Source organism: Lasioglossum baleicum, unplaced genomic scaffold (assembly GCF_051020765.1).
Source record: "Lasioglossum baleicum unplaced genomic scaffold, iyLasBale1 scaffold0142, whole genome shotgun sequence".
Taxonomy (NCBI): Eukaryota; Metazoa; Arthropoda; class Insecta; order Hymenoptera; family Halictidae; genus Lasioglossum; species Lasioglossum baleicum.
Window position 1 is genome coordinate 1 of NW_027469202.1, and position 19,812 is coordinate 19,812.

The window sequence follows — 19,812 nt, forward strand, 5'->3', positions numbered from 1 at the left end:
GGATGGACTAAGTGTTCGAGACAGTACTCGATTGTGTTCAAATCATTTTACAAGACTGTTTTATAGAGCACCACTGTAACCGGAGATCTTTGAAACCAGGAAGTGTGCCTACAATTTTTAAAAGAGAGGCAACGTTTCAAAAACAACAGGACGTTTCGGTTGAAACAAATTTTACAGGTAAAAAAGTATTTCATCATTCATAAAAGTTATTAAAACTATGTATCCGTTATAAAAGTATACGTATAGAAATTAATAGTTAATGTATTTGAATGCTTTTTCTTTTACAAATTTTTCTTTCTGCTTTAAATGTAAATACTATTATTGATATATCCAAAGTTATATCTTTTTCAGATAAAGCTCAAGATGTGACTACAATGTCTAAAAAAGAAAACGATGAACCGCGGAGGAATATTTTGATGGAAATTAATTCTATAGGTAAGAAAGAGTGTCTATGTTGACAAAAGGTACAAATGAAAATTGCTTTACACCTCTACATTAGCTTATGCAATGAATATTTCAGATAATGACACTGGGCCAGCCTCAATAACTGAACAAATCCCTGAAGCAAGCACAATAGTGGGATACAGTGACTCACCTACAATGAGCAAAGATATCCGTAAGTTGAAATAAGTTTCAAATACACTATTTAAGTTAATTATATATAGTATTAAAAGAAAATTTGTAGATTTATTATTGAGATATTGAAAGTGGTATGAAATGTTAATGTTCATGGACTAAAATCTCTGTGTACAGTAAGTACTGAGCATTATTTCTCATTGCAGTTAGCCAAGAGGAATGTTTCTCACCAACCAAAACACACATCTCAAAGAAGACAAAATATGAATATGTAACAGCACGTGATATTCTTTTCCACGACCACCACTATGAGGACACTCTACGCACTATGAAGAGGAAATTAAACATTTTACGAAAAAAATTGGACACAACAACAAAAGAAAACAAAGTGTTAAAACAATCAATACGACGTCTTAAAAAAAAGGTGAACTCCTTTCAGGATGTAGTGGAAGCACTATGGCATGAAAAATTATTGCCTGATGATGCCTACTATGATCTATCTGCACATGAAGATGTTCCTTTAGAATTATTTAACCGCATTGTCGCGAATAGGAAGAACAGAGGTAAACTTTCTAGGGAGAAATATCCTCCAGGTCTAAGAGCTTTCGCACTAACTGTGCATTTCTATTCGCCAAAAGCATATGCTTACATAAAAAAAACATTTGATTTGGCGCTTCCACATCCAGAATTCTATAGAATTCTTTCCTACAATCTCTCACCACGGATGCGAGTATGGGATCGTAGTATTCATGATTTTTGGATAAATGCGACTGACTTGGACTCACATGATTCCCAAGATCATTGTTTCTAGATGTCAAATTTATTCGTATATCTTATTGTAAAATTAATAAATTTATTTAAATATTATTATGAATTTAATTTCATTTAATGCTCCTCCTACATCTCCTTTATTCCAAACAATAAAGCAAACGACAAAACTTTACAACTATTTCAAATTCACTTTTTGCGAACTTCATTAATCGTAACTTAGTTTGTTTAATATTACATTTATATATTTGTATCACTATTTTCATGAATTTCATTTGCTCTGATTAACTTTTCTGAATTTCAATCATCACACAAGCAATTCGTAATACATGATTGTACTATATTATGTAAATACATAATATAATAATACATTATATCTTTAGTTGTAAGGAAAAACGCCGCATGTCTTACAATTTCAAAGAATTGCGGGGCTTTTGTGAACCATATTTTTCAAGCTTCGCGCTGTTTCCTTTAGTACATTTGCTCTTCGATCGTGGCGCTTGCATCCAAAGTCCTTTTCAACTCGTTTCAACCGCTGCACAGTGGGACGGATGGCCGTTTTAGGTGGAAAAAAGTCATGTCAGAAAATAGATATAACATTCATATATACTTCTTTGGGAATGTTCACTGACCCTAATTATACCCATAGTAATTCATTTAACAGTGATATAAGCATAGAAATCAATACGTGAAAACTCCGAACCGTAATACGGCGAAATCGTACGTTTATATTCGTTACAAAGAAACTTGTGTCAGAGCAATAAATAAGATTCTTTAAGCTTCTATACACGATTTTCTATATTAATATAAATAAATGTTTACATTAATGTTCACAAAGTTTGTTAGTAAAGTCCTTTACGAATAATTTTTAGACATTGTTTAAGTACTAGTTTTCTACGTAATTTACTTGACTTTAACAGAGCAGAACTAAAAACCGCGAGGTATAGCGGGGGTGAAACTTTTTTTGTTTTAAAGTTCAAACTATACTAAAGAGATTCTGACAAAAAAACCCTGCGGAATGCTGCGGATCCGCCTGCTACAATTTTTTAAATTTCTGTATCACCGTGCGCGCCGCGTGCGTACGGTGCATACGGTGCGCTGCAGTAGTGGACTGAATGGGCATGCTGGCCGGGAAAACGTCATATAAACACACGCAGAGATAACTCAGAAATGTTTACTTCTTCTAAGAGCCATAGAAGAAATTCATTTAGTGCCTTCAGAGACGTGAAACTGAAAGTATCACTTTGTTAGACTGCAGCGATCGAAATTGTTTTCTTCAGCTAGCTTGCTTAGAAAACTTATCTTTAAGGGGGTAGTATACCCTCGATTTGTAACTAGAAAATACCTAGAATATTACTAGAAAAATGGCTCGAAACATGGGTTTGCTGGTTTTCAGTTAGTGTCCTTATATGAGCAAATTTTGGGCTGGGTGAGGGCTCATTCGAAAGAGGAAGGTTCACCGCAGGGGGCTCTGGTCATGAGGTTAACGAGAATATGTTTATATCTAATAATATTAGTGTCCAAAGTAGAGTAAAAATCTAGGAAAAAAACCAGCAGATTTCAATGCATTTTTCTGTCTCCAAAAGACTTTTTGACTGATGGGATGATCAGAGCCCCATGCAGTGAACCTTCCTCTTTCGAATGAGCCCTCACCCAGCCCAAAATTTGCTCAAATGAGGACACTAAGTGAAAACCAGGAAACCCATGTTTTCGACCCAAAATCTAGTAAGATCCTAGTAAATAGCAAATATCTAGCAAATAACTAGAATCTTACTAGAAAAATGGCTCGAAACATGGGTTTCCTGGTTTTCACTTAGTGTCCTTATTTGAGCAAATTTTGGGCTGGGTGAGGGCTCATTCGAAAGAGGAAGGTTCACTGCATGGGGCTCTGGTCATCCCATCAGTCAAAAAGTCTTTTGGAGACAGAAAAATGCATTGAAATCTGCTGGTTTTTTTCCTAGATTTTTACTCTACTTTGGACACTAATATTATTAGATATAAACATATTCTCGTTAACCTCATGACCAGAGCCCCCTGCGGTGAACCTTCCTCTTTCGAATGAGCCCTCACCCAGCCCAAAATTTGCTCAAATAAGGACACTAACTGAAAACCAGCAAACCCATGTTTCGAGCCATTTTTCTAGTAATATTCTAGGTATTTTCTAGTTACAAATCCAGGGTGGACTACCCCCTTAAGGGGGTAGTCTACCCTCGATTTGTAACTAGAAAATACCTAGAATATTACTACAAAAATGGCTCGAAACATGGGTTTGCGCGCTGTCGGTTTTCGTCCTTATTTCAGAAAATTTTGGGCTGAGTGAGGGCTTATTCTAAAGAGGAAGGTTAAACACACTGCGCTCTGGTTACAAGGTTAACGAGATTATGTTTATAACTAATAATATGAGGGCCCAAAGTAGAGAAAAAATCTAGGAAAAAAAACCAGCACATTTCAATGCATTTTTCTGTCTCCAAAAGACTTTATGACTTATGAGATGACCAGGGCGCAGCGCGTTGAACCTTCCTCTTTAGAATGAGCCCTCACACAGCCCAAACTTTGCTCAAATAAGGACAAAAACCGACAGCGCGCAGACCCACTTTTTCGATCGAAAATCTGGTAAGATTCTAGTTATTTGCTAGATATTTGCTATTTACTAGGATCTTACTAGATTTTGGGTCCGAAAAAGTGGGTCTGCGCGCTGTCGGTTTTTGTTCTTATTTGAGCAAAGTTTGGGCTGTGTGAGGGCTCATTCTAAAGAGGAAGGTTCAACGCGCTGCGCCCTGGTCATCTCATAAGTCATAAAGTCTTTTGGAGACAGAAAAATGCATTGAAATGTGCTGGTTTTTTTTCCTAGATTTTTTCTCTACTTTGGGCCCTCATATTATTAGTTATAAACATAATCTCGTTAACCTCGTAACCAGAGCGCAGTGTGTTTAACCTTCCTCTTTAGAATAAGCCCTCACTCAGCCCAAAATTTTCTGAAATAAGGACGAAAACCGACAGCGCGCAAACCCATGTTTCGAGCCATTTTTCTAGTAATATTCTAGGTATTTTCTAGTTACAAATCGAGGGTAGACTACCCCCTTAAGCAAGTCATTTTCCGTTATACATTTTTTCTAAGTGCCATGGAGAATGTTACTACCCGTAAGTACCTATTTGATCATATATAAGTTATTTAAATAATCTTTTTCGTAAAGATTTTGTTGGTTTTACAAATACCATTTTTGTATGCCATATAATTTTAACCCACTTGAAAATTGAATAACTGAAAAATGCTAAAAGATCTTACCATAAAATTTGCATAGAAGTTACTTTAGACTGTTTAAAACAAATTCCCACAGAAATTAGCTGCTGACATCTTCTACATTGTTTGTATTTTATTTTTTAGATTCAACTGTTTCAGTATCGAAACTAGAAATTTTTGAATTATGGATATCGGATAGACATTCCAAAAATATAAATTCAATATACAATTATATCATAAATAAATTTGATATCAAAGATGTCACACAAAGTTCTGAAAGCTCAATGAAATGTAAATTGGAAAGATTATTTCGTGACTTTAAGAACAAATGGGTAACTTGTCACAGAAAGAAGAATATCTTTGTAAATAAATATACCAGCTAATATACCGTCTAATACCGAAGTATTATAATAGTAGTAATAGTGATAGTATTCTTAGTTTACAGCGACAGTGATATTACCAAAGAACTATAGTTATATTTTTTTTGTAGTTATATTGTTATATTTAGATTTAATTGTTATACTTGTTTAATATTACTGTTACATTATTTATTTATTATTTAATATTATTATTGCATTTTTTATTCCTTTTTATATTTGTTTATGTAATTTATATAATATTTTTTACATAAATATTATTTCTAAAGGCTGTATATATGTTAAATCTAATTTCTTCGCCTAACACAAAAGTTGAATCGGTTTCAAGAAGCGTGATCTATGATTTTTCTCCACCAAGTTCAATTTTCTTAAAATTTCCTTTATATTAAAAATCGAGTGCTAAATTGATGATACTTTATCTATAAAAAATTACATAAAATTTTTCAAAAATTTTTTTGAAAATTTTTTTTTCGATTAAAATTACCATAAACTTAAAGATTGAGATCTCCTCTTCACAACGACACCACATACGTTGATATCACTAGCCGCATCTAATGTGTAGGATTTTTTTCCACCGAGAATGGCCATCCATCCCACTGTGCACCCCCTGGTCGGTTTAGAGAAGTGTCTAATTGTATTAGTGTATTGTAATAGTGATAATTTATCCGACGAGTGTATATTTACAAAAGTAAGTACTTCCATTGCTGTTATTTGTTACCGTTAGTGTTTTTTGCTGATGCCCTTCCGCTATATTCGAAGTTTACTATTGGGTTGGCAAGAAAGTCAAAGAAAGTATGAGTTGCAGGCTGCAACAGGCTGCAAATGGCTGCAACCTGCAGCAACATGTGTTTTTCGAGCCAGCGTCGCCCAGATCTGTTATATATTCGCCAATCACATCAGTACGACTCGACGGTACTGCCCTCTTAAACAAATTCAGCTTCGGCCGGCTGGCTGCCTTCAATTTGCCTTCTGCTATTGCCCTCCGCTATTAGACGGCAAAAATAGCTACTAATACGCGCGGAGAATCCCAGGCAAAAATCGAGTTAATCCCACCTTGAGCAACTCGAACAATAGCGCAGCTCGGAACGGGCCAATTCTTAGCTCTAGGTAGGATTATCCCTCGGCAGGCCTGGTTATCAGGGAACTAAATAGTAATTAGTCGATAGTTGAATTTAGTCGATAATGCCCATCACTATACCCTAGTAGCATTTACGGTTGGCCAACGGTGGCCAACGGTTGGGAGTTTGTTGGGGAATGGTGGGGCATGGTTAGTGGTTTTGCCGACAAATCCCCAACCTAGGGCCAACGAAGAAAAATTACGTCAGTTTGCCGACGAATACCCAACGTTGGGCCAACGACGAATAACCAACATAGGGCCAACGACGAATACCCAACATAAGGCCAACGAAGACAAATTACCGTCAGTTTGCCGACGAATACCCAACGTTGGGCCAACGACGAATAACCAACATAGGGCCAACGACGAATACCCAACATAGGACCAACGAAGAAAAATTACGTCAGTTTGCCGACGAATACCCAACGTTGGGCCAACGACGAATACCCAACATAGGGCCAACGACGAATACCCAACATAGGACCAACGAAGAAAAATTACGTCAGTTTGCCGACGAATACCCAACGTTGGGCCAACGACGAATAACCAACATAGGGCCAACGACGAATACCCAACATAAGGCCAACGAAGAAAAATTACGTCAGTTTGCCGACGAATACCCAACGTTGGGTCAACGACGAATACCCAACATAGGACCAACGACGAATACCCGTCGTTCAAGATATATGTAGCGTCGATCGTCATTTGGTATTTGTCGATTTTCACTATTTCATTCTTCTGTGCTGTGTCGAACTGTCGAAGTGGTCGTTCTTTGTGTCGCGTGTTTTACTTCATTTCATTAACAAAAAATTTTGATAATGTACAAAGTGGTGGAATTTAATTCAACACCATTAATTTAATTCAATTCAGCATCATCGTTCGGTAGAACAGCAGCCATATGGATGCAGCTACGCCAAATATTTGTAAGTATATTGTTAAATTAGTAATGAGTGGTTTAGTTTAACAATTATTTATACCTATACTTAATTATATGTGTTACCACGTATTGTAGATACTTTCTAAAGACTGTGTGTAATTTATGCATGCATTCAATTGCAATTAACAATTTTGTTTCCTTTTGCTTTTCTTGTTGTAAGATTAATTTCTATGTCATTTTTCAGATTTTACTGAGGCACAAGTGTTCGATGGATCATCAGCCATGCAGCTACGCCAAATATTTGTAAGTATATTGTTAAATTAGTAATGAGTGGTTTAGTTTAACAATTATTTATACCTATACTTAATTATACGTGTTACCACGTATTGTAGATACTTTCTAAAGAATGTGTGTAATTTATGCATGCATTCAATTGCAATTAACAATTTTGTTTCCTTTTGCTTTTCTTGTTGTAAGATTAATTTCTATGTCATTTTTCAGATTTTACTGAGGCACAAGTGTTCGATGGATCATCAGCCATGCAGCTACGCCAATATCTATAACTGCGAAAAACAGTTGTATTTTAAGTACGTCTTTATCCGATTCTTGTTTTACCATCTTAAGCGGAACTGTTGTAATTATCAGAACTATTGAAGAGGTGTAATATGAATGTAATATCATATTACTAATGTGCAACGTGTTATGTATGTAATATGAATGTAATGTCATATTACTAATATGCAATGTGTGTTATGTACGTAATATAATATGTAATGTAAGGAATCTTACTTTTATAATATGTAATATATGTATACATTTCGTACACATATATGTAAGAAATCCGTTATATGCTAGCGTGCATAATAAGTTAGTACTTATATATTAATATAATATGTGAGGCAAAAATTGTTACCTCACAAAATGACTGATTGTGAGATATAAAAATAAAATATTTTTATAATACACATATATATATGTATATAATTAATTGACCCTACAGAAAGAATCCTTTTGTTGGCTTATCGTATTATAGTAATGTAGGCCCTACGTTGGGTATTACCGTTGGCCCTACGTTGGGTATTACCGTTGGCCCGACATTGGACGTGATCGTTGGCCCTACGTTGGGTATTACCGTTGGCCCGACATTGGACGTGATCGTTGGCCCTACGTTGGGTATTACCGTTGGCCCGACGCTGGCGCAACGTTGGCTGAACGTTGGCCCAACGTTGGCCCTGACTGTTGGCCCAACTGCAAAAAAGAGCGACATTTCTAACGGTTGCCCAACGCAAACCCCCAACGTAGGCCCAACGAAACGCCAACCGTAAATGCTACTAGGGTATGCTAGTGATGGGCACCATCGACTAAAAACTATCGACTAAATCGATAGTATTCAACTACTATTTTCAGTCGACTGATTTTTTAAACTATCGACTGAATTTAGTAGTGGTGGGGTTACTATTTTCAGTCGACCGTTTACACGTCGCCATCTTGAAATTTCAAATGTCAGTGTCAGACGATGAAACGAAAAGGTTAGAAATACATAATTATGACAGGACGTGCAAATATGTAAGTAATGAAATATGTAATAGATATTTCAATACTTTAATTCATATTGGATGTTAAAATCTTATTGCTATTTATGCAATATAAACTATATATGTGATATAAATAAATTGTGTACATTTATATTTATAACGTAGTGTATGAATTTATTATTAAATAAAGACAAAATCATTCAATCACGAAATTTAATATCTCTGTACTGTCCCATACTGTCCTACTATTCATTTAACTAGCGAACATCGAGAATAAGAGTAAATACGAGAATAACCTGTAAACGACTGAAAACTATCGACTAAATTCAGTTACTGAATCAGTCGCTTAAGGGGGTAGTCTACCCTCGATTTGTAACTAGAAAATTACTAGAATCTTACTAGATTTTGGGTCGAAAATATGGGTTTCGTACTAAACGTTGTTTGACCTTATTAGAACAAATTGTGGGCTGTGTGAGGGCTCATTCGAAAGAGGAAGGTTAGACGCAGCGCGCTTTTCTCACGAGGTTAACGAGATTATGTTAATAACTAATAATATGATGGCCCAAAGTCGAGAAAAAATCTAGGAAAAAATCCCGCAGATTTCAATGCATTTTCTGTCTCTAATAGACTTTTTTGACTTATGAGATGAGAAAAGCGCGCTGCGTTGAACCTTCCTCTTTCGAATGAGCCCTCACACAGCCCACAATTTGTTCTAATAGGGTCAAACAACGTTTAGTTCCGAACCCATTTTTTCGACCCAAAATCTAGTAAGATTCTAGTAAATAGCAAATATCTAGCAAATAACTAGAATCTTACTAGAAAGAATGGGTTCGGAACTAAACGTTGTTTGACCTTATACGAGCATATTTTGAGCTGGGTGAGGGCTCATTCTAAAGAGGAAGGTTCAACGCAGCGCGCTTTTCTCATCTCATAAGTCAAAAAAGTCTTTTAGAGACAGAAAATGCATTGAAATCTGCGGGTTTTTTTCCTAGATTTTTTCTCTACTTTGGGCCCTCATATTATTAGTTATTAACATAATCTCGTTAACCTCGTGAGAAAAGCGCGCTGCGTCTAACCTTCCTCTTTCGAATGAGCCCTCACACAGCCCACAATTTGTTCTAATAAGGTCAAACAACGTTTAGTACGAAACCCATGTTTCGACCCCTTTTTCTAGTAATATTCTAGGTATTTTCTAGTTACAAATCGAGGGAAACTAGCCCCTGAGCACTGCAGTACAATGCTGTAAGAGTGAGTGAGAAATGAGATCTATACGTAGGCATAGACTATAGCCCGCAATCTAGACGTATAACCACTAAAACGAAATTTCAGTCGACTAAAAACTATCGACTAAATATTCGATAGTATGTAGTAACTAAATAGTAATTAGTCGATAGTTGAATTTAGTCGATAATGCCCATCACTACCCTGATAGCACAGTTTGGAACTGCCAGGAATAGTCCAGAGCGTGGAGTGAATTTGGAGGGCAGTATGGTTCCAGACGCCGCTTATTGGCTGCTCGGAGCAATGGTTGGAGTACATCTAGAAAGAGTGTGGAGTTGCATGCCAGTGGGCTTCCGAAAACGATTACAGGTGTACAAAGTCCGCCGTCACAGCATCTAGAGGGCAGCTTCTTCCTTCCAGATGGAAGGCAGCTCGTGGAGTCTGTGTGGAACGGCGGATGCCGTTATACAGGGCAGCACCGTCGGTGAGGTTATGTCAGTAATGTTGGTAATGTCGGTGAAATGAATTTCTACACATTGTACAAATATGTAGCAGTCTTCCTTTTTACCGACAATTCCAAATACCGATTCTGAATGAAAACGAAATAATAAACCCGATATAAAAAAATATTAAATTTTATTTATTTCTATTATATCTATATTATTTTTCCTAGACTGCGGATCTTTGTGCAAAATAAAAATTGTCTGCATCGATCGCAAGAGAGATGGAAACTATATGTACAAATTGAATGTTACGTTCTTCCCCCCTTGCCGTAATTTTCTTTACAGTTACATTAAGAGTAAACCTACACATAAATCAATAAACTAGTAATACATTAATTATCCCCTAATACGTACAGTTACACGAATTAATATTCGGACGATCTAAAGAAGATGATAACTTTTTAAATATTGTACTATACGATTTGAATTTTTTGGGGGAGCTGGAACAATTAGTTTACTGCAGGATGTGAAAAGAAATTTTTTCAAAAATTGCATTTGGTCGGAATTGCAGAGAAAATACTAAAAGTTACATTTTACAACTTTTTCGCGCGGGCCTATATTGAAAATTTAAAAAGTACGTTTTGTAGGCCTGCGTAAATAATGTGCACTGTGAAAGTTTCATCGAAATCGGTTGATGCGGGAAAAAACGACAGGCCTTGAAAGATGTAAGAATTCTTCGATGTAGGCTGAAAATCTGCGATTTTTACCATCTTTAAACGTTTGTAGCTCATTGCAACGTCAACCGATTTTGACGAAATTTTCAAAATATGTTTAGTCGACACAGATCTACAAAGCGTATTTTTCAATTTTTCAATATGGGCTCACATAAAAAAGTTGTAAAATGCAACTCTTAGTATTTTTTCATACAATCCCGATCAATTGCAATTTTTGAAAAAATTTCTTTTCACATCCTGTAGTAAACTAATTGCTGTAGCTCCCCAAAAAAGTTCAAATCGTTTAGTACAGTATTAAAAAAGTTCTCGTCTTTTTTAGAACGTCCGAATATTAATTCGAGTAATTGCAGTTCCCGTATAGCCTTTTTCCAGGATTGCAAGGATGCGGGATTCGCCTCTTCTCATCTCTCGATAATAATACAAACACGGGGTTTCTCACTAGTTAAAAACGCTAGATAAAAGATCGATCTAGGGCCCCATCTCCCTCAAAGGTCCTATTTTCCGTTTACGAGGCGAAATTTGCATTAGTCGTCACCGTAATTTGCATTATTCGGGAGCATACAAGCTATTTTCATAGCTACATGCTGCCGAATAATGCCAATTACGCCTCGTAAACGAAAAAATAGAACTTTTGAGGCAGATAGTGTTCTAGATCGTTCTTTTATCTAGCGTTTTTGACTAGTGAAAAACCCCGTGTTTGTATTATTATCGAGAGATGAGAATAAGAGGCGAATCCCGCACCCTTGCAATCCTGAAAACGAGTCTACTTCCTTTTAATAAACTAAAGCAAGGATTTGAAACCAAGGAGTATGTTCGGTTGCAGGTAGCTACGGTATAAAGTTTAGTACATTAACGGTATAAAAGGTCCAAATACATCTGGCTACATCGGCTGTGCTTCTTTCGGCTGGCTAAAAATCACTTTGTTGGGAGGTACATCTGGAAGGTCTTTAGCTGAATGTTTTATGACGGCCTCGCCTGTGAATTCGGACTCGCGCTTGTTCCTTCGCGCGGAGGGTTTTACGACGGAACATTAAGTGGCCTGTAGTTCCTATTTCATTTGGAACAACCTAAGCATTGGAAAAACCGAAAGAATACCGGTATTATTTCGGTTTCGGTAGAAAATTGATTGTGCCGTTATTCGAAGACTTTGAATAAATCCACTATCCACAGTCCAAATTCTATCTTGAGATTAGTCTTTTTTTAATCGGAAGAACGCCACACGAAGCAGCTAGCGTCATTTACATGAAACAATTACGAAAAATAAACAAGGTCTGCAATTAACTTGTTAGTGGTTTCATGCCAATATGTCTGGCTGGCCGACGCGCGTCGGGTTACCTGGCCGTGTTTATTGCACCACTTGGCTACGGTGACCGAAGTCTTCGCCGCCCTGGCAGAAAATTATTCGAAGCTACACCGTTTCGATAGTTTCCAGATGGCTGGGAAACCCAAAGGTCTGGTCGCCACATGTGCGATCTTGCCGAATCCTAGGGCCCGCTTCAAGCACTAGCTTAAAAGTTCCGTTCACCCCCAAATGGGACTTTCACCAACATGTTCAGTCGCGTTTTTAACACTTTTTAATGGGTTGTTAACATTTTTTTATCTTATTAGGAATTTATTTTAGTTAGTGATCATATTCATCGATAAAAAAAGATGAGTATACGGTACTATTTATATTGAGTCCTACAAAATATTGCAATTAGAATTACGATTTCAATTATGTCTACTTGTTCTTTGAATACAGTAGAGACTCCCGTATCCGTACCCCCATTATCCGAATACATACCCTAATATAAGCAAAGAGGATTAGATTGAATATAAGGACGTCCTATTGTCCGTATGTTCTGTTATCGCCGCGTCGCTCGCTGTGCCGGGATTCAAATGCGCGCCGTCTCCAGATTCCGACTTTCTGACTCATGCTTCCGAAACTTCGGCAACGTAAAAATCGAAGGAACGCGTCGGCGTCGATCAGTCGAGCAGGTAGTTCACACAGACAGAGTAGAGGTACGCTTGTGTGTAGCGCGCAAGCAATTGAACAGGCACTCAGACGGGCTGAGTTTTCACGTTACCGAAGTTTCGAAAGCATGAGGCGAAAAGTCAGAGTCTGGAGACGGCGCACAGTGTGACCTTTCGTCCAAATCGGAGACAAAATCGAAGAACTTTTGATAGAAATAAGGTAGAGCGATGAAATTTTTAAAAAATTAAAGCTGAAACATTACAGAATATGGGAAAAATAGGGAGATTATGGTAAGAACGTTTTTTAACGTTGAGAAAATTCGTTAAACTTGCACAATTTCGAGAAAATTGTGGTTTTTCCAATACCACGCGCGGAAATTTTTTTTTTAATTTTTGCTATATATCATTTCCCGTAGATTTTTTCACGCCGATTTCAAATCTGGTCTCAAAATTTGTCTACGACCTCAGGATATTGCAAAATCGATTTCTTTAAATTCTACATGTTTAACGAATTTTCTCGGTTAAAAAACGTTCGTACCATAACTTCCCTATTTTTCCCATATTCTGCAAAGTTTCAGCTTTCATTTTAAAAAAATTTCATCGCTCTACCTCATTTCTATCGAAAGTTCTTTGATTTTGGATCGAGTCTGGTCCAAATTTTCCATTGTGCGCCGACGCGACGAAATCTCTCCGTATTTAATCATTGATTAAACACGTTTAATCAATCATAATGTATTAATATTGGATATCACTGTATTCGGGAAAGTCTACAGAATCTTTTGCCAGAAAGAACAATTCAATATCTTTTATAATAACATCACAATATTTGTTTGAAGTTGAAAAATATGTTTTTTTTTCAAAGCCTTGTTCCTGAAAAACTGTGCGTATAGGAAAAAAATTGAAAACAGATTCGGAATCAGCGCGAAAAACTCAGGCCAATAAGTCCTGGGTAGTTACCAAAACAACTCTGGATTTTCTGCACGAAATTACCTGAACCTTTTCCCGGAATGTTCGTTTGACAAGCAAATTTTCACATAATCATCCATTTCATTTCCAAAGTACAGTACCAGGACCTCGACCAACCGGCTTGATCGAGAGACAAACAGCCTGGACAAATTAAGGCCCGATGGATAATTGAGACCCGAGGGAAACCACGTCTTACCCTGCCATAGTCCGGCCACTCTAAGCGACCGTAATTATCCTTACGGGCACCGTCGCGTCGGTTCTTCCACGCCATAATTAATCCTCCGGCAACTCTGCCTCTCTTCCCAGTTTTCCCCGAAATTCTATACTCTATACAATTGTACTTGCAGCTTGCAGCTATTCCTTCTGACGCGATAACGGTAACGTTAGCGTATCTGCTTTATAATATTTGTCATTGTTGTAATATCCTGCAATTTCTACCATCTTTAACCCTTAGCACTCCAGTGGTGACTCGAAATCACCACTAAAAATTGCTGTCCCATTATGCAAAATATTGTTTACATTGTTAAACATGTTGGTAGCTAATCAATTACTAAACCTTTAATTATTGTATGAGGTATTACAATCAATTTCATATCCATCAAATGAAAAGAATCGTATAGAACGAAATTATTCTACCTAGAACGAGATGTTTCATTTTCGAGTTAAAACAGCTCCGAAATTAAAACAGCTGCAAATGGTTAATTATTATAACTATCTTTTAAATTTTCAATATAGGCCCCACATAAAAAAGTTGTGAAATGCAACATTTAGTACCTATTTTCTCTACAATTCCGGCCAACTGCAATTTCTGGAAAAATATCTTTAGGATGACGGGTAATTCAGTGTCTATGATGTTTCGCGTGGTTAACAGACAACGATATAGATATTTATTAAAACAATAACACGTAACAATAACAAAACAAAACAAGATGTAATAATAATAACAATAACGAGAAAACTAGATTATAAACGTTAATGACTATCGAGTACTAACAAAGTACAGAGATATAAATTAACGTAGCGCGGGCAACTCTAGAGCGATGCGTTCTCAACGAGTGCCACAAGCTTTTTTTCCACTGGTAAAAATCCTTTTTGGTGGGAGGATTAGCAACGTGAGAAAGACCGTTAAAATAAGGGGAGGAATTCTCCGTTCCTCAAGAGTAAGGAGAAAGTTTCCTTCCCCAAAACAATTCAAAGTCGTCGCTGCCAAGGACATTGCAACGGTTGAGTCAGGGTTCTGGTAATCGTCACTTTTACGACCGAACCCTCAATGCAACCGTCCACAGCGCGCACTTGAGAAGGATGAAATTTCCGCGTCCGGAAAGTCCCTCTTTCCAACGCGCCATGTCCACTACATATCTTTTCACATCGTGCAGTAAACTAATTTCTCCAACTTCTCACGAAAAGTCCAAATCCATATAGTCCAACATTAAAAAAGTTACAGTTACTCGAATTAATACAACCCCTGGCAGAAAGGTTCCGATCCGGAGGCATTGATACGGATTTTACAGAAAACTATAACTTTATGGAGTTGAAACTGATGGGAAATTAAAAGGGGCTTATTAAAGAATGAAGAACAACAAATTAACATAAGCTTCCATTTATTATAACAAAGAAACGAGAAAATAAACAAAATGTTACACGGAAAAAAGTTAATAGACCCATTAATAGATCTGCTGGAAGAAAGTTTCCCATTTGATTTACAGTCTCCGCAACACCAAATTTCTTCAACAATTACTGTTGGATGATTCTTATAGAGTTTTTTGCGCTGATTCCGAATTTGCCCTTAATTTTTCTCCTAGATACAAATTTCGGATCACGAATAATAGATACAAAATTTGTAATTAGTTACTCGAAGATATAGATACACAGGGGACCACCTGTAGCGGTATTTTCGAATACCTCGAAACCATTCTGCACTTCGCAATCATAACTTAAATTGTGTTTCTTTTTTTTCAATTACAAAAAGTGGACAGCGAAAGTCGACAGCGCGAACTGCATCAATTCTTTAAGTTGAAAATAAATGTAGACAATTAAAAAATGTTTTTGGTTAAACTTTTCATTAAAACTCGAAGCAATAAGTATTTACCGAACAAAACGATTATAGATGCGGGATTCGATTCGGGGCCAGAAGATTCCCAGCCGTATATATGTACTTGTTTTGTTAACGACTACCCAACCTCTAAAAAATTATAAAAAAATTAAGAACGGTTGCTTCAATAATATCCAAGTACTGAATTCTTATAAAACTGGAGTCTCTAACACTTCAATACAAAACATGCATTTTCTTGGAATTTTTGGAGGTTTTCAATTTTTTAAAACATGTTTCCGTAATCCGAAAAATCTGAAAAAATACACATTAATAATCAGGATGAGACACAACTAACGTAACAATATAAATGTGGTCAACTGAAGACTTTGATGTATGTATATACATAAAATCGGCAATTTTATGTTTTCCGATTTGTTTAAAAATCGATTTTGCAACCAAAAATTTTGAAAAAAATCTCAGTAGTGTATGCTATTCGGTAGAATATTCATGAATTTTTTCATAATTTTCTGTTGAACATGACGTGACTAAAAACAAATTTGGTTGGATACTTCTGACCATCTTTTCCGGCTATACCTTAAGAATCAACGAAACCATTATTTAAAAAATACAAAATATATTTCTTTTTACATCGTTAAAACCGATTTTTCAAAAAAAATTAGGCCTAATTTCTCTTCGATATCTCTTTTAGATCAAAAGTTATAGCAAAATGTGCGTCGCGCCGCGTGCTGTGCCCGAGATTCAAATCCGCGCCGTCTCCAGATTCCGACTTTTCGCCTCATGCTTCCGAAACTTCGGCAACGTGAAAATTGGTGAAAATCGAAGGAACGCGTCGCCGACGCGTTCGGTCGAGCAGGTAGTCACACGGACATGGTAGAGGTACGTTTGTTGTGTAGCGCGCGTGCAATCGAACATGCACCAACACGGTCAAGCGCGGTCGACACCGCTCACGGATACGACGATACGTCAGGGAAGGGGAAACTGCCGTTCAGTTTTCAGCAGTTTTCAGTTATTCTCTCAACTCTCAACAGTTCGCAAGTTCTCGTTCGCTTAGCTCGGTCGTAATATCTGTGGTTGTCAGGAGGACGCCGCCGCATGTCACATTGTACTTTCACTTTCGAGATATTGTCGTTTAAAGTTTTGATCACTAATGCTTTGACAAGGACATTGGTTATAAATTGTATTATTTTTTCGAGCCTTTTGTATTGATTTTCGTTACGTTTTTTCTGGTAAATACCTAATCCTACACTATAAAGTTCAATAAATGCATAAACTGAAATTTTTTGAAATTGTGACATGCAGCGTTTTTCTTGACACAATCACAGATATATTTACATAGCTTCGCTCTGTGGTTACACGTTACACTCGCGAGTGCGGTCTGCGTTGCGGCATTTGACTATTTGACTATTTATTAGATTGACTTGCTTGGATTATGTGATTACGTGGATTACTTGGATTACGTGCACTACGTGGAAGGAAGGAAGAACGGAAGGTATTTGTACATATTTATATTGGTTAATCGGTTTCATTTTGCTCAAATGTCTCCCAAAATCTTCGCGTGAAAAAGCGTGAGAACGCTTGTCGGCACACCACGCGACAGTGCCATTTGCCATCACGTATGAGGTGCTACGGGGCGAGTATGTTCACTTCAATGTAGAGTCCAAAATAGTAAATTGTTTGTTTCTTTATCACTTTATCACTCTCTTTTCATTATCATTATTATCATTTATCACTTTAAACAAATCCAACACAATTCAGCTTTGGCCCATTCAGATTAGAATTAGCTTAGCAATATTCTAAATCGGCAAAATGATGGCTTAAACCAATTCAGTAAGGCAAGTATTTAATCTTCTTCACTTGCTTCTCATCATCGAATTTTTTTATTTCTGGTAGTACATTCTTTTGTTTGTAGTTCAACTTAATCGATTTTTTATAAATATCATTGCAATATTTGAATCAGTTAGGTATATTAGTTGATGAAAAACGTCAGAAGACCTTTTGTAATTGTAGCACCAGAAATTAGAAAATTCGTTGAGATGAGCAATAAGCGAAGAAGATTAAATACTCACCTTTACTCACTGTGTAATTGAAAATCTAATTTACAGAACAGAGGATAAATATAATGTGCTATCCAGGGAAGGAGTAGAAGGAAGCTGCGGCAACCGGGGAAGAGGAAGACCTCTAATTTTTCGCGTGGTACGTATATCTAATTATGCCATTCAACACACATGCATATATTGTACATTACTGATTTTCTTTGTATTTTTTAGGTATCCCACCTATGCCAGAACGTGCTACGGGCCACAAGTTTCGGGAAGCAGAGGCAACAACGTGTAATAATCACAATATACAGGGTGTTCCGTTTAAATACGAACACCTAAATATCTCTTCAGGTTATTGTGATGCAAAAAATATTTGTTACGTAATGCGCATGGTGTCAATGGACCAAATATCTGGCACACCGTGCACGTTACGTAACAAATATTTTTTGCATCACAATAACCTGAAGAGATATTTAGGTGTTCGTCCAATAATAAAGCATAGTGATAATAAAAAATTATAATATTTATTATATATATATATATATATATTCCTTGTGTCATTGTCCATGTGTCTTTACCAACTCCCTGCGGCGTATTAAAAAATAAGAAAAAGTAAATTTTCTTTTCCCTTATACGACACTTTGTCTTTTTTTGCATGGGGACATTTTAATCTTAGCTTCCATCTCTTGCAATGGATGCAGAGAATTTTTATTTTGCACAAATTATTTTTTTTTTCGTTTTCTCTCCTTGCATATGACTGAATATTCATTCAAAAATCAGTATTGTCGGTAAAAAGGAAAACTGCTACATATTTGTACAATAGAAATCTACTTTATCGACGTCTGCCACATTAGTGCGATCTGCCCTTACCGACGGCGCTGCCCTGTATAACGGCATTCGCCGCATTAATCAGTGCGACCGTGCTGCCATCTTGTGGGGAAGCGGAATCCAGGATAGAGTGGCGTTCCAGCTGGACTGCAGAAAGCTGCATTCCGCGTGGACTGGTTCCAGGTGGAGTCTACCTGTAATCGTTTTCGTCACTCCCCGTGGAGTCTGTTGTGCTATCAGGGTACTATATGCCCATCACTAGTACGCCGTGACATCGCATCGTGACGGCGCGGCGGCCCAGGCCGCGCTCTGATTGGTCCGTGTTTTTCGTTAATAACTCCTAAACAAGTTGACTTTGGTGCAAAGGAAAATGTCTCTTAGAATGGTCTCAGGAACCACCCCCTTTCGGGATTTTCACGAATTTTGGGACACCCTGTATATACCCTGGCCATCGTCTTGTGCGCCATAGAGCCACCCCCATTTCAGTCGGCGTGTACAAGAAAAATATAAGAAGGGAAATAGACTGAATAGAACTGAAACGTATAGTTCGGTATCAGAGATACTAGTTGGCGCTGTAAAAGAGAGTGACAGCAGTGTCACCTCTATCTAATCCTCTTTGGGTCTATCCTGGTCTATCCCAGTCTATCCGGTCTATCCTTATATCTCGTCGGTGATAGAACTGCATAGAACGATAGAAAGGTCACCGAATTACGTGGCATTGTTGTGATATGATGTATCTATTACTTATTACATATACACAAGTTCAGTAACAATTTTCCTCATGTGCAACTACTTACTTAATTACACACAACTCTATATCATCTGATATTATCATCCACCTTATAATTTGCAATAATTCACTCATTGCAAATCATATCTTAGAAAGAACACCTTACGCAATAAACTAACCGAGACATAAGAATTATAGCGCACAAGAATTCGAAAAATAACAATATTGTGAGTAACAAATGAAAAATGAAAACATTTTTCTGTTTACAACAATTGAGAAATATTCGCACAACATTAAACCTTCCTCGTCGTTACTGTGTATCGTGTAGTATCAAAGAGAAACAAGAAACTGATA

At 37.0% G+C, this 19,812-nt stretch overlaps 1 protein-coding gene and 2 long non-coding RNA genes across 3 annotated transcripts; all 3 read left to right on the forward strand.

Moving 5' to 3' along the window:
* The first annotated feature begins 11 nt into the window (after nucleotides 1–11).
* Nucleotides 12–1,437, forward strand: LOC143220033 (uncharacterized). Its single transcript, XM_076445787.1, has 4 exons — nucleotides 12–177; nucleotides 337–435; nucleotides 521–616; nucleotides 783–1,437. The coding sequence occupies exons 2-4, from the start codon at nucleotides 375–377 to the stop codon at nucleotides 1,385–1,387; spliced, it is 762 nt and encodes a 253-aa protein (XP_076301902.1). The 5' UTR covers nucleotides 12–177; nucleotides 337–374; the 3' UTR covers nucleotides 1,388–1,437.
* A 4,745-nt stretch (nucleotides 1,438–6,182) lies between these two features.
* LOC143220045 (uncharacterized) lies at nucleotides 6,183–7,650 on the forward strand. Its single transcript, XR_013011553.1, has 3 exons — nucleotides 6,183–7,002; nucleotides 7,201–7,259; nucleotides 7,458–7,650. It is a non-coding gene; the product is annotated as an uncharacterized LOC143220045 (long non-coding RNA).
* Nucleotides 7,651–16,806: 9,156 nt separating this feature from the next.
* Nucleotides 16,807–18,407, forward strand: LOC143220027 (uncharacterized). The gene is made up of 3 exons (XR_013011537.1): nucleotides 16,807–17,350; nucleotides 17,964–18,054; nucleotides 18,129–18,407. It is a non-coding gene; the product is annotated as an uncharacterized LOC143220027 (long non-coding RNA).
* The last annotated feature ends 1,405 nt before the right edge of the window (nucleotides 18,408–19,812 follow it).